At 40.5% G+C, this 16,038-nt stretch overlaps 1 protein-coding gene and 1 long non-coding RNA gene across 5 annotated transcripts in view; both read left to right on the top strand.

Annotated features, from left to right (window-relative positions):
* Window positions 1–16,038, top strand: part of SHC4 (SHC adaptor protein 4) — a 128,886-nt gene that overhangs the window by 86,076 nt on the left and 26,772 nt on the right. For 2 of the 4 annotated variants that reach the window (XM_082387362.1, XM_082387363.1), the window contains 4 exons: window positions 7,145–7,268; window positions 8,733–8,904; window positions 10,984–11,044; window positions 13,826–13,876. In XM_082387362.1, coding sequence (XP_082243488.1) covers window positions 7,145–7,268; window positions 8,733–8,904; window positions 10,984–11,044; window positions 13,826–13,876 — 408 coding nt within the window. The remainder of the gene's footprint in view (window positions 1–7,144; window positions 7,269–8,732; window positions 8,905–10,983; window positions 11,045–13,825; window positions 13,877–16,038) is intronic. The other 2 variants (XM_082387361.1, XM_082387360.1) reach the window with 1 other exon arrangement.
* On the top strand, window positions 1,219–2,871 carry LOC309626572. Its single transcript, XR_014243296.1, has 2 exons — window positions 1,219–2,199; window positions 2,552–2,871. It is a non-coding gene; the product is annotated as an uncharacterized lncRNA (long non-coding RNA).

Genomic DNA, 16,038 nt, shown 5'->3' with positions numbered 1-16,038 from the left:
TAATAGTAGTTGGGAGCTATTTAGATACGAGCATTGATAAAGAAATAGAAATCAGATGATCCTGAGGATTTAATGAGATGTTGTATGCAATGCAAATATCTCAATGCCTGGCTCATTACAAGTATGCAATAAATGATAGCCATTATTATTATTGTCCTGAGCGATTTGAAGTGGTGTGCACTAAAGAAACAGGGATTTTTACAAATAGGAAAAGCAATCCAACAGAGAAATAAGAACAAAAAAGTTATTTACTGTGTGCTCACCACATGCCAGGCATTATCAAGAGTATTTAGTCTGCATGGTCTCATTTCAACCCCACAACAATCCTATGAGGCAGGTATTAATGTTACTCGTTTTTTGTAGAAGCAAACTCTGGAATTGAGAAAAGATGGTTTTACTAAGCTCACCCAGCCAGTAAGTACCTGGACCGACTCCAGGTCTGGAGCACACATTTACAAAAGAAGATTACAAGGCACCAAGAAACATTAAAAAAAAAAAAAAACAACTTTAACCTTACTAGTAATCAAAGGAACACAGATTATAATTAAATATCATATTTTGTCTTTGATAAAAGGTAAAATGTGATTTAGAGTAGTAGTAACTCTTAAACATTGCAGATCCAAATGTTTCAGAGAGCAAACTGACAATTTGCATCAAACTTTAAAAAGTGTAAACACTTTTGAACCAGCAACTTCACTTCTAAGGAAATAAGCCACACACAAAGATTAAGCAATAAAGATCACTGTCATATGTTATTGATATAATAGGAAAAAGAAAATTAATTCAATATTCATAAATAGCAAATTATTTAAATGAATCCATAGACTGTACTACCATGCAGCAATTAATGTTATTGAGTACAAAAAGCAGATTATGAAACAATGTGTATGGTATGATTCCAGGTAATTTTTTGGAAAAAAGATAGAAAAGACAAGATATGGCACATATATACAATGGAATATTACTCAGCCATAAAAAGAAACGAAATTGAGTTATTTGTAGTGAGGTGGGTGGACCTAGAGTCTGTCATACAGAGTGAAGTAAGTCAGAAAGAGAAAAACACATACCATATGCTAATACATATGTATAGAATCTAAAAAAAAAATGGTTCTGATGAACCTAGGGGCAAGACAGGAATAAAGACACAGACGTAGAGAAACGGACTTGAGGACAGAGGTGGGGGAGTGGGAAGGATAAGCTGGGATGAAGTGAGAGGGTGGCATGGACATACATACACTACCAAATGTAAGATAGATAGCTAGTGGGAAGCAGCTGCTTAGCACAGGGAGATCAGCTCAGTGCTTTGTGACCAGCTAGGGGGGTGGGATAGGGAGGGTGGGAGGGAGGCTCAAGAGGGAGGAGATACAGGGATATATGTATACGTATAGCTGATTCACTTTATTATACAGCAGAAACTAACACACCATTGTAAAGCAGTTATACTCCAATAAAGATGTAAAAAAAAAAAAAAGATTGGAAAGACACATGCCAAAATGTTAATAGTATGTAGTTATTCCTGGATAGTGAGACTTACGTAATTTTTATTTCTTAGAGTCTTTCTATTTTCTAAAACTCCTATAATGAATATTTATTACATTTATAAAAAGAAAAGAATGTTCTAAATCCTTGAATAAATACAAAAAACAGTGAAATCAGAAAGACAATGTTATAAACTTACCTGGTGAGTTTGGTTCATCCAGGGGAAAATGTTCAGTAGAAAGGAGAAGCCCAGAGGTTTGTGGGGCCTGAGGAGAGACAGGCCTTCAGGTGCAGGTTTGGAAAAGCTGCAGCTTCTTAGCCCTAAGGGTGAGCTAGATGACTGAAGTAAGAACCCAGAAAGAAGAAGGCTGAGGGGTCTCAGGGAGTGGGCGGAGACCAAGAGATGAGTATCCGCTAAGATGGAAGAAGAGCAGTTTCTCTGGGAGAAGAACCTGGGAATGTCTCAGACTGAAGAAGAGTTAAGGGCAATGGAGGTAGAAAATGCCCTTCAGTCCCGCAGTTGACAGGCCACTGGTCACCATGGGAAGCACAGTGTCAGTGCGTGGGTCAAGGCAGGAGCCAGACCTCAGGGATGAGGAGGGCCTGGCTGTCAGGCAGGGGAGCCGGCTTCATGCTGATAATCCCGAATGCTCCCACTGTCTCCCATCGGCTTGATTCACTTTTAGCATTAGTGCATTCAAGTCAGGGAAGCTGCCACTTGTTCCATCTTGGCTAGGACTCTTTTTTTTTTTTATTTTTTTTTTTAATGCTATTCTTCTCTGCTTACATTCTTTTTATTTATGTATGTATGTATGTATGGCTTTGTTGGGTCTTCGTTTCTGTGCGAGGGCTTTCTCTAGTTGCGGCGAGCGGGGGCCACTCTTCATCGCGGTGCGCGGGCCTCTCACTATCGCGGCCTCTCCTGTTGCGGAGCACAGGCTCCAGACGCACAGGCTCAGTAATTGTGGCTCACGGGCCGAGTTGCTCCGCGGCATGTGGGATCTTCCCAGACCAAGGCTCGAACCCGTGTGCCCTGCATTGGCAGGCAGATCCTCAACCACTGCGCCACCAGGGAAGCCCTTGGCTAGGACTCTTTAGTGAACTCCTTATTCTATAAAAGGCCTTTTCTGTAGAAGAGGTAAGTTCCAGTAAGAGTGTTTTGAGTTTACCTAGTGACTAATACAGCCTGCCCCTGTAATTGCTGTAAATGAGGAAATCTCTTCACTTCTTACTCCAAATGTGTACAGTCCAGAAAGGCTTAAATATTTTCTCTGAATCTAGTCTGTGAAGAGGTCTCAGTTTACCTGAACTACCTGGATATAGGAAGGCCGTGGTCCTGAGTCTCTGAAGAAAGCAAAAAAAAAAAAAAAAAACAACCAAAACAAAACAAAAGAACACTGTAAAACCAATTTAAATTAACCCAATTATATATATTTATGTTTATGGTTATAGAATACATGCGTTACCGTCCTGGTGACATTCTGAAACTATGGACTGGCCTGCAGGCTAGCTTCTTCAGGCTGGTTTCTTCCTAAGGGGTGGTAGGCTCCGTGCTTCAGTCCCACAGCACCATCTGGTGGTTGATCTGAGAAGCTGCACTCTTGAATTTCTAGTTTTCCAATGAAAACCAAAAGCAAAAACAAGCAAACGAGCAACAAAAACAATAAAACTGGTCCATTTAAATATAAAACAATAAAGAAAGGCCTGTTATTCTCGAAGAATGGTTCTCAGCCTCTTGTCCATGACTATCCAATTAGGAAACCAAATGAAAACGACAGAAGAATAAGAATCCAAGATTCTTTTAAATCTTACTTAATATAGTACAGTACCTGATACTCAAGAATAGAATTGTAGGTCTGTCTGGCTACCAGTCGGGATGAAAAGAACCCAGGTGTGTTTCTGATTCCAGACATGGAGATCAAGGCTCAGGCCTCCATGCAAAATTATCACATCACTGGAAAGTCAAATCCTTTTTTGGGGAATTTGGACTTTTCATATGCTTGTCTTTCTTCCTTCCCATTAGCTAAAGATTGGGAAATTCCTGGCTAAGCTGGTGCTTGTCTGAATTTTTGGAGTTGGGTCTAGCACTGGGAAAGGGGCATATTTTTATGTGATTCAAACCCGTTCCTATTCTGGCTCATGACCAACCTAGAAAAGAACAAAAAGCATTTTCCCAGAGCGGCATGTGAGTGGCAACGAGAGCGCCATCAAAATGTGTGTGTTCCCTGAAGTTGGTGAGGTTGCACAGGACACCTGCACAGGGTCAGACTTTCTGTCCAGTTGTTTCTTTCATGGAGGTAGGCGCCACTGTGTTTTCTTTTTCTTTCTGTTTAATCCAGAAAAAGTAATATGACAGTAATAAGGTTATCCAGAGCAAAGCAGAAAGTGTGTTGGTAGCATCAGCCCAGGGACAGGACAAAAACCTCAAGTATCAGAATCAGAAAAGTTGAGAGAAATAAAACATTTTAGAAGTACGTGAGAAGTGGTAGAGGACAGTTAGTGGGTTGGTTGATTCATTCATTCCTGTGCCCATGTGCCTTGCCCTGTTCCTCAGAGGGTTTAAGCTACTGCGACTGAGGGAGGATAGGATTTCTATAAAGCAAGAAGGGATTCAGAGATCATGCAGGGCCCTGTCTTGGCAGGTGAGGACCTTGCTATAGAGTACCTTATTCACACAGATTGTGGCATAATTAGAACTTGAACTGGGATCTGAATCTTTTCGCAGAGTTTCCTCAGCCATCTTTGTTCTCACATCCCTCTCGTGGGAGGTACACTTTGATCTTCCTCCCTCCCTCCCTTCCTCCCTTCCTCTCTCCCTCCCTCCCTCCCTCCCTTCTTTTCTTTTCCTGCCTCTCTCGTTATCTTTTCCATCTTTATATCAAGACATCTCCTTGCAAGAGGGTTCCCTTTTCTCCACACACTAGCCAGGACATGGAAGCAACCTAAGTGTCCATCAACAGATGAATGGATAAAGAAGACGTGGCACATATATACAATGGAATATTACTCAACCATAAAAAGAAACGAAATCGAGTTATTTGTAGTGAGGTGGATGGACCTAGAGTCTGTCCTACAGAGTGAAGTAAGTCAGGTGGAGAAAAACAAATACCATATGCTAACACATATATATGGAATCTAAAAATAATGGTCGTGAAGAACCTAGGGGCAAGATGGGAATAAAGACACAGACCTACTAAAGAATGGACTTGAGGATATGGGGAGGGGGAAGGGTAAGATGTGACAAAGTGAGAGAGTGGCATGTACATATATACACTACCAAACGTAAAATAGATAGGTAGTGGGAAGCAGCCGCATAGCACAGGGAGATCAGCTCGGTGCTTTGTGACCACCTAGAGGGGTGGGATAGGGAGAGTGGGAGGGAGGGAGACGCAAGAGGGAAGAGATATGGGAACATATGTATATGTATAACTGATTCACTTTGTTATAAAGCAGAAACTAACACACCATTGTAAAGCAATTATACTCCAATAAAGATGTTAAAAAAAAAGACATCTCCTTGATCCTAAGAGAAAATAAAATTACAAAAATTGTTTCCATTTTGATATGATTCCTGGTCTTGACTTCATTTTTAATTGGACCAGGAATTTATGAGATGAAAAGAAAAGAATTCAAGTGAATTACCTTTTCTTCTCAGAACGTAACACAACTTTTTTGACTCCACCAGAGGACACATCTCCAAGGGCGCTTTGTAGGTTTAAGGATATGAGGCCTGACCAGGAAAGAGGAGACCATTTTCACAAATGTCCCAAGCAATCATTTGTACCACTCAGTGGTTGTGAGATGCTGCCCCACGATGGTAAAATTGAAGACAATTTCTCACAGTAGAATTATGGGTGTGATTAGAGAAATCAGAATTTATTCATTCATCACATATTTTTAGAACACATTCTATGTGTTAGTCACTGTGTGAAGCTAGTGTAGAGAAAAAGAAGGGGCAATATACAATGGCAGTCTAAAGACAGACCAAACATTTTCCTTTGGTAAAAAGGATATTAACTTATAGATATTCTTAATTGGGTTTTCAAAATTGTAATTGGCTCCTAAGTCTATTTCAAGATCCAAATTGCTTCTTTAAAGGGACAGCCTTATAAGAAATGATAATTAACCCTTATGGAGATTTGACACCTTAGCATGGTTTGATTTACTGATGCCACCCCCTGCACACACACACACACACACACACACACACACACAAACAAACATCCCTTCCCAAAGTTCAGAGACATCAATTCTTTAAGTAAATGTTCAGCTAATTCTGAAATGAGAATTATCTGAGATTCCTTGAGATGATTATCAGCATAAAGCTAGGAAACACCATTGTAAGTTCTACCTTAACCTACTGTTATAGGCTCTGCAAATTCAGTTAGATGTGAATGAATTTTCTTTTACTTTAAATAAATACAAAATCCTTTTCAAGACGATGCAAAGCCTAGAATCATGCCTCCAAGTCAGCACAGTTAAATCATTCCATCACAACAGGTATCCTCCTCTCCTCAGGTATCCCTTTTAGTAAAATGTTCCAGGGTTGGTTCCACAGTTCCACCGTTTCACAGCTTCCCTGGTATCTAAGCTATTTTGCTATGTACTCACTTAAGCCTTTCCTATTCTCAGAGAATAGCTGACAGTTTTTACAACATTCTTGTATATACTGAACCATTATCAAACTTTTCCTCATCCCTCAATTCTGCAGGCTATACAAACCAATATATGTTTTAAAAATTTCTCATGAGACTTTATTGCCTATATCTTTAAGTCATCCTTATGACTCTTTCTAAGCCATCCTGAGGAAACTTCAAATTCAATTCAGTTTTTGTATTGTAAGGCCCTTACAATATGATGGGGAGATTAATTTATAGTCCCTGAACACAAGCTCTGGTTTTTACACAGAAGCAGCAGCAGCAGATTTGCCAATTCGTTTGTGATGTTCCGTCAGCTGCCCCCTCCACAATTTATTTCTTTAATTTGCTAGTGATAACTAGCCCTTTCCAGTAACTGTTTTTCAAAGAAAGTGTCTAATAAAATTTTTAATATCTTCTAGTAATGTCAGCTTCATGAAATCTTGGTTTGGATGCTTATTGGAGATAGTTATTTAATAGGATTTCAAAGACAGGGATTACCATACCATCACCGCTTTCTAGTAGCAATGCCAGGGAAAAGGAATGGCTAGAGGACGGGGTATTCTAAAGCCCCTCTCTTCACCAGTAGCTCATCCCCCATTTTGTGGGGGGAGGTTTAGAAAGTTACCCTTTCTCAGTCATCTGTAGTGTACTATGCAAAGACAAGGCTGTAACCTCATCTTCCCGTCAGGTTGCTGCCCTAAGCATCTTCTGTATTGAATTCTAGAGCTAACACTGAACATGGGTCACATTATTAGTCAAGATCAGTCTGCCTTTATTAAAATGTGGGCCCCAAAGACCTGCCTCCAGGCCAAAATTTATAAGTGTTTTGAGATACTTAGTTGTCAAATATGAATGTTTCTTCTCTTTGATGCATATGAAATATGAAGTATGCCATTTCAGAGCTGAAGAGAGCTTGTAAACCTACCTTTACTCAATTACCAGTTCATGTTCTGGAAGTATTTTGAATTTATCTAATCTTCTCTTACTGAAAATTTATTGTAATTTTTTTGTATGTCCTCTTGCAGCCTGCCACATATTGGAATGCAACAATGGAATGGCCCAAGACGTCATAAGTACCATAGGGCAGGCTTTTGAACTCCGGTTTAAACAGTATTTGAAAAATCCTTCTTTGAACACTTCTTCTGAAAGGTCAGCCAGGAGTTCTATAATTATTTGACTTACCATATTTTGTTTCGTTTTTAAATTAATATGGCATTTTAGATTGACTAATGAACTCAGTAATTTTTTTTTACAAATAGGTACAGTTTCATTACAAACTAATAGTGACATTTCTATTTTTCTTCCATTCATATTTGTTCAGATACTTCCTCTTGCTTTGTAATAGAATTAGAGGAAACACTAAAAGTGAGAAGGGGTCGACCCTGTTTCTCTGATGGTATACAGAGCTATGAATTAATTAGCTAATGTCATAAAATGAGCCTGAGCAAATTTCTTAGGTTTGTTTCAACCCCAGATCCCTTGCAGATCAGTTAAAAAAATTAAGAAAGAAGAGCAAAATAATAAGAATCAAATGTCTGTGGCAGGAATTCCCATTAGTTTGTTCATTTGCAGTGCAAATAGATCAGCTCCAGCCAGGCTGTGGCAGGGGTAGAACATGACGTGACCCAGGGATCTGGTTGTTCTGTCTAGTCCCCAATGAAAGCTGAACCCTTTCAGGCCTGTCAGAATCCACCATGTGTGGAATGCAGTGAGGCCCCTGACTTGCAGAATTCACGCCCAAGAAATAAAATATTTGGACACTTTTAGATGCATTTCTGGAACCCCCCTAATTTGTCATTTTGTGTATCAACAGACACCGGGTTTGGAGATCTCCCTCTATGAGGTGGTCTAGGGTAGCAAAGGAGAGGGGCTACCAGCAGGCCTTGTTGTTGAATTTTTCCTAGGGTAGCACTTACCTCTTAGTGCTGTTGTTTTGTTGACATGTAATGAACCCAACAAAACTGTGTGGGTTGTCAGTGGAATCAGCTCAATTCAAAGGGACTTGATTTATTCTTTCTCATAAGAAACTTTTACTAATTCCAATTTGGAAGAAAAATATGTTTGTTTGTTTTTTTTGCCCTGTTTCAATTTTAAAAACAATGCATGTTTACACAGATCTCCCCACTTGCCACATATGGTTCTAATATTTCTTTATGAATCTCATATACTCCAGATTTGTGCAGACAAGATAGCTGGCCATAGCCTTGTCTCTTTTTCATCTTGGTTTAGTAAACTGGGCCAGGCCCTCTGCCCAATATTTAAATTTCCTTTGAGCAAAACATTTCCGAAATGGTACAATGCAAGAGTGCTGGAAAAAATCCAGGAAAACTTTGTGTTTTTATCCGATTGACAGAAACAACTAACATTCAGGGAGTTCATATATATATGTGTATGTATATATTTTATCACTGAGAGGAGACACAAAAGCGTCACCCTTGGCACTTTTTGTTGGCTTACCGCACTTTAATTGTCTACAGAAACCTAACAGTTCAGCCATCTGGTTGCTTCCATCCAGACATTTTCAGGACGATTTGCATGGTTCTGATCACTCTACATCCCCTACAGCATTTGAATTCCCACCCAGCCTCTTGGGGATTCTGTTTTCCCTTACAGTGAGGAAGTGCACGTTGGTGACCACGCTGAGGAGAGAGAAGATCATGAGTATTACAATGAGATCCCGGGCAAGCAGCCGCCTGCAGGTGGTGTTTCAGACGTACGGATCAAAGTTCAAGCCACAGAACAAATGGCTTACTGCCCCATACGGTGTGAAAAGTTGTGCTATTTGGTAAGTAATGTTTTACTGCTATTAGGACTAACAATGCAGTCCTGTCCTTAACCACCGAGAGCTTAATTTGAGGATTACCAAATGCTAGTTTAGAGAAGGTATCATCTTCCTCGGTACAGAGCCAGAGAGTGAATCATTGTCGGAACCTGTACTCAATAATTTTTACTCCCAATCCCCCAACCTCATCCTCAGCAAGTGACCTCACATCTTACTTCATTGGGAAGACAAGGACGGTCCAACATGTTATCCTCAACTTCACCCTTCCGCATCTCCAAGTCTTCCTATGTTCTCCTTGGTTCTCTTCCTTAGCTACTGTCTCCATGGCTAATCTTTCCCCTGAGCTCCTGATCCCATCCCCTCATACCAACTTTGTGCCCTTGTTCTGTCCATCAACCTCTGTCTCAGTCTTCATTCTCTGTCTACTGGTTCTTTCGCTTCTGTCTGCAAATAAACTCGGACTCCTCCAACTCATCTAATAATGTCCTACCTCTCTCTCACCTTCCTTTCACCCGCAAACTTCTAGAAAACACTGTCTGTATTTCTGCATTAACATCCACACTACACTTCCAAGATCTGAACTCTGCTTGACAACTTGATAGACATTTCTTTTACAGTGGTCACCCATTTTTTTTTTGGTCACCAATGGTTTAATTGTTAAATCTATTTCCTTCTTCAGTATTCTGAATCTGTCTATAGCCTGTGATATCTGTTGGCTGCCTCTTCTTTTTTTTTTAGACCTCTTCTGTTAGCTTCTAAACACTTTCATCGTGTCATTCCCATTCTGCATCTCTAGTTGCTGCTTTTCTTTCTTTTTTCATGTTTTCTAACATTTTATTGAGTACATTCAAGCTTACAAAAAAGTTGAAAGAATTACACATGAACACTCGTATACTCACCACCTAGGTTCTACAATTATAATTCTCCTCTATTTGGCCTGTCTTCGTATGTTGCTAGCTGTCACCCATCAATCCATCTGATTTCTGATGCGTTTCAAAGTAAGTTGCATCTTTCCTTTTTATGTCTTGTTCTCTTGCATGCCCTCCCCTGCAAACCCAAGCCTTACCACCATGGAATCCCTTTCCAGCGCTCTGCCCTTGGCCCTGGTTTCTCCTCTGACATGCCACCTGTGCACACACTCCAGCAGCTTCTCTGTCTTCAGCCATTACCTACCTCTCCAACTGTGATGCCACAAGCATTTCATTGCTTGTTTATACCAGGATTAGACTCAGCATTTTACCTTGACTCCAAGCTACATTCCTCTCCTGACGTACCCATGTTTATTAATGGCACTCCTATTCTTTCACTGATCTACAGTCTTTTGTTTTGTCACACTTATCAACTCAGTCTTCAAGCCTTAGGATCCTACCATGAAAGTATCTTAAATCTACCCAACCTTTATCATTCCTGTTGCTTCTTTCTAAGTTCTGGTCCTCACTTGCCCAGATGATTCTGAAAGCCCCTTCCTTGTCTCCAGTTTCATTCCTTTAAACCCTCTTGCATGGTACTGCTGGATTAATCTTTCTAAAGCAAAGATCTTGCCCTTCTCAAAGGCATCAGTGGATCCCATACCCTTACTGAAGAGAGCTGTGTGTATATGGGATAATTGAAGCCTTTGATAGCATGAGATTTTTCAAGGATGAAAAGTGGGTCTGGCACAAACTTTAGTAGAGTGGGGCTCCAATCTGCCAGTTCACGGTTAGATAGTGGTTTGCTAAATGACCAGTGTTTATACAAGTGTCCTGGAAATCACACTTTCTGGCTGAGCTTGGATTGAATCCTGGAATGTGACCTCCCAAGCAGAGGTCTATAACCCTCAGGATATAGACCTTACATTTATGACCTCCCCCACCCTAATCAGACCCACCTCTGCAGTTCCAAGACAGGGCACTGGGAAAGGAGGCTATACTCCCCTTCCAGAATCTCAGTTTCTTGTTCTCACCTGTCAGACACTTCCTGTGTCAGAAAATGGAGTTGCCTGCTAAATTCTGCTGCGAGCATTATTAGTGTTTTGTCTGTTTTTTGAAAGTTTATGAACGTTTACTATGTGTGTAAATGTTTCACAATTTGTTGTTCATACAGCCGGGAAACTCCAAGTGCAGCAGTGTGTATGAGAACTGTCTAGAACAAAGCAGGGCAATAGGTAGGTACAATTGCCCTTCCCCATCTGCCACTCTCCTTATTCGTTCTACGTTATATGGTCGTGTGTGGCCCTTGCTCTTAAATAGTTCATGGGAAAGTCAGGTGTATATAACCAAACGTGTAATGCTTCAGTTGCAAGCTTCCCACATTCTGAGAAGCGCAGAATGCCACATGTGTGTCAGTTGAAAAGCTGTGGTTCTCCCCTGCTCCTGTGTACTCTTCCACACTACAATTCTGCTTTATGGAATCTTTCACTGCTTTGATATCATGAAAGCTCTCTTGCTGGAAAGGTGATTTCTCTACTCAAAACTCAAGGCAGTTCCATTTCAAAGAACATCAGACAATAAGCTAATATGAAAATTGATGCTTGTCAAATCCATTAGGATTAAGAGAAAACCTTTATTTCTGCTTGGCAAAGGGAACAAAAAGAAATCTAAAATGTGAGAGTCCCAATTAGAGGTTCATACACCCCATACTTGCCAGGGCATTAAATGTCTTATTACTGCATGTGATAATTGACATCAGGCACAACTTTTCCACAACACAAATGTAGGGCATAGACTATCAGGTTGGAAATATATTTTCATAAAAACATTCTACTGCTAGTTAGTCCTTTTATTCTTATAAATTGTTGAAAGTATTTATTTCTTTGGGAAGGACAGTTTTGCAGCTTTAGAGGGAGAGATAACTGGACATTGTAAATAATGCAGTGGAAGATAGAGTTGGATAACCACACTTAGGAACTCAAATTAAATTAGCAGCAACTTGCCAGCTAGAAGGTAGTTTCTCACTTCCAAGGATATCTTCATATTTCTTATGGAATTTTGCCAGTGTAATCCATGAATTTTATTATTTCTTATACAGTGGGGGTACATGAGGGTCTTGGTACAGCTGTGATTACCACTTTCCTCCACCCTGCAAAAATAATCAGAGTAGTGAGCAGAGGCAGTATTTTAAATTCTTTAAAAACATGGTTCTTTTTGAAGGAAATTAAAATTCGATGCCACTCTTTAAAGGTATTTAAAATTCCAGATGAATTCTTAATAATATGACTAAAACAAATTAGTGTCAAGTGTAAATGTCTTTTTAAAACTGTGTCCTCTAGGAGCTGCAGTTCCTTCCTTCATTCCTCTTTTCCTTTACCCTGGAAATTCCTAACCTAGGATTTAATAGTCAGGAACATACCACATGTGCTTTGTAGTCTTGTATCCATTTTCTGCCTGTGCTGAAGCTCACTTTGAGCTGTCTCCACATCCTGTTTTTTCTCATTCTATGTTCTTCATTTACCCAACAATGCACTCAGTGATCATCAGGACGTCCTGTGGGTCAGGCCCTGAGCTGGGTGCTAGGGATGGAGACACAATTGGCATTCATGTCTTTGGCAGTTTAGCCAGAGGGCATACCTTAAACCAGTGCTTACAAATGTGATGAGCGTTTCAAAGCCCAGGATGTTACAGGAACAAATAACAGGGAAACCTAACTTAATCTGGGAGGCTAGAGAGGGTCTCCCGAAGGAGGTAACAACCAAACTAAGACCTGAGGGATGAGTGGGAATTATCCAGGCACAGAGAGGGAAGTGGGAGGGGAAGGGAGAGAAAGGAGAGTATAAATGAGTACTGGTATTCTTAAGTGTGCCAGGACCAGTTCCCAGATCACTGCATGGAGAGAGTACACGGGGGGAGAGAGTACATGGCGGGGAGAGAGAGGAGTTTTGGATCTAGGAGAGAGTCCTGTGGAACTCCAAAATGTTTCGCCCTGCCCCAATACCTCTTTTCCCAGCTCATCCCTCCTCCCCATTAAGCAGTCGTCATGGCACGCCCTCCTGGCCTCAGCCACCTAGCTTCTGAAGGGAACTCACTGAACAAGAATCCTCGACATTTCTAGAATGATGTTGAATGTTCGAAATCGCGACACTACCATCAGAGAAAAGGGGCAAGGTTTCCGTTCTTTTTTTTTCCTCAGAAGCTTTCACCTTGATTTTTATTTTACATTTTTAAAGTATCCTTCCCCCCAAAGCAACACTATTTCAACTTTATTCAAGATTTTTCTTTTTGTAAGTATAACCTTGTCATAGAATCCAATTTGTTCTTTCTGTTTACCTTGGTTTTATTTCTCCTTTAAACCAACAAACAATGTAACCCCTTATTCTTTCAGGCTTTACACATGCCCTAAGCCACTATCAGATCCGAACTCAAGAACAGACTTTTGTAATAAACACTTATTTGGAGTCTGGAATCTATTTTTCCGTAGAATTAATTTTAGCCATGTTGGCTATCTCCTAGACAAGTGACCATATTCTACTATTTTGGTTTCCTATACTGGAGCTCAAGTGTATATTTTGTAATGACAAATACAACAATAGGATATTCTATTGTAAGCATCTGTTCTTTAGTTATACTCTAATTGTGGAAGAGTCTGGGACCAATACTGAGCTTCAGCACACTGTCTTCCTTTTTGGTGGCAATAAGGTAACAATTCATGGCTGGGAACCTTTCAGAATCTTGGGGAGGTGAGAGATGGTGTTTATAGTTTGGAAAAAACCCTCCAGCTGGATATCCTCTTCCCCTGAAAATCACTGAGCTACAGCATTGTTTTCTTAGAAAAGCAGGTTCTAACTTCCAGTGGGAGCCAGAGTGCTAGGAAGCCATTTCCCCAGACCTCAGCCACTCAGCACGTAGAGGGATCGAAGGACTCAACCCCTGCTCCAGGGGCTGTGACAAGCATAAGTCCCTCCTGCTGTGGCAGGAAGGGCTTTCCTAACTCAGTGTCTTTTCATCCACAGACACCCAGAAATCAGGGGTTCCTATCTTGGGGCCTGCCTATGACTACTTGGGTATGTGTTTAAAAGTGATCTGAGGGCTTCCCTGGTGGCCCAGTGGTTAAGAATCCACCTCCCAATGCAGGGGACATGGGCTTAATCCCTGGTTGGGGAACTAAGATCCCACATGCCATGGGGCAACTAAGCCTGCGCGCTGCAACTACTGAGCCCACGTGCCACAACTACTGAGCCCGCACACCACAACTAGAGAAAAGCCTGCATGCCGCAACTAGAGAAGCCCGTGTGCTGCAACTAGAGAAGCCCACGTGCCACAAGATCCTGCATGCTGCAACAAAGATCCTGCATGCTGCAACTAAGACCTGATGAAGCCGAATAAATAAATAAATAAATAAGATCAGAAATTTATGACCAGTGCCCAAATTAATAGCAGTTGCCAAAATAGCAAATAGACAGTTTTTATGGCTTTTCCCAGAGATTCACAGGTAAGCATTTGAGAGACACCTATACAAATATTTTCAACAAGTTTTGGCTTTTTAATTCAAAGACATTTATTTATTCAAATATTGACTTAAAATTTGAATTCTGGTGTATAATAAGTACTGCAATAGGCTTCCTGTTGAAGGAGTTAATTATATTTATTGCCAGATGTGTAAAAGATCCCTGTCCTTAATAATAAATTCCCTTGTGGAAAAAAAATAATTAGCAAAATAGCATACTGTTTCTCCAACCTTGAAGTTAAAATGAAAATGTTGATATTTTTAATCCAAAAGATGTTAAATTCCCACAGACCCTAAGGGCTAGCACTTAAGAACTTTGGTACCTCCAGTATATACACTGTGTATGTATTTATTTTCTGTCACAAATCCTCTCTTAAGCAGGTTGGGTAGTTTCTCAGAGTAATACTTCGCACAAAGAACTTTTGGAATGCATGATGGCTGGCATGTGTAGTTAAGCTCTGAATAACCACACACTTTATCCTAGAAAGATTTTAAATTTCGGCATGGGGTGAGTTTGTTTGTTTGTTTTTTTAAATTTAAGACAACTTTGCTGACTTAGATATAATGGTACATTTGAGAAAAAGGAATGGTAGTTTTTTAAGAGAGACTGTAAAGACATTGATGCTTTTGTGTAACCCTGTGGGATGGTGAACTTGATGTGGTCAGCTCATGTGAGTGCTCTGTGAGGGGCAGATGAGTCAGCGCCCTGTGCTAAGGGTTGACTTGGGGTCTTGAGAGCGTGGTGGGGTCACATTTGTTAAGAAAGGAAAACTGGGTAGACATTCAGTCATCTGTTCATTCAGCTGACATTTTTCTTTTGAGCACCTGCTTCATACCAGGCATGGAAGATGAAGAAGATACTCAGATAAATGGGTTCTAGTCTCTCCTCAGGACTCAAGGAATTTTCGGCCTCAAGGGAAAGACAGAGGAATAAACAGAGACCTACAGTTGATTATGGAGTGGCACCTTACCCAGCCTGGGGTGGGGGGCAGGGGAGGAGGGAGGACTCAGTGGAAAGCTTCCTGAAGGAGGGGGATTCAGAGCAGAATCTTAAAGGACAAATAGGAGTTAGGTCAAGAAATGGATGGGAAGGATATTACAGCAAGAGATAAGTGTCATGTGCAGAGGCCCAGTAGACACACAACTGAGCAGTGAGAAGAACGCCTGCTGCAAGGCAGACACTATGCTCAGTGAGGGGCTTACCCACATTCTTTCATTTAATCCTCACAATGTATTTTAAGCTCGTCATCCCCATTTTACAGGTATGAAAACTGACAGAGAGGTTAAGTAACTTGCCCCTGGCCACACAAATAGTAAGAGATACCCCAGGGATCTGTGGAACCCAGGTCCATGTTAATTTAGAAGCAGACTTCTTACAAATACTGTTCATCATATTCCACTTTCCGTAAATTTTTATGAGCAGGCACTCCTAAATAAATATTAATTCAATCATGCATCAGTTCTCTACACTGGGCTAATATATTATGCATGTATTATAAAACACACACAGAAATAGAAAATTTCAGTTAGAGTTAATGATAGACGTTTTTAAAAATTGTCTCGCTAATTATAGTGGCTGAATACTATCATTAGGTAATGTCTCAAGGTCTGATATACATTTAGGGCATTATTGATAAAGAAAATAGACATAAATCCCATTTCAATCTTGATAATTTCAACTGTTAGGAGGCCAAAGTTCTGATCTAATTATTCTTGTTC

The sequence above is a fragment of the Balaenoptera borealis genome (genome assembly GCF_965194805.1).
Source record: "Balaenoptera borealis genome assembly, chromosome: 3".
Classification (NCBI taxonomy): Eukaryota; Metazoa; Chordata; class Mammalia; order Artiodactyla; family Balaenopteridae; genus Balaenoptera; species Balaenoptera borealis.
The sequence above is the reverse complement of the archived record's forward strand: the minus strand, read 5'-3'. Positions and strand labels throughout refer to the sequence as shown.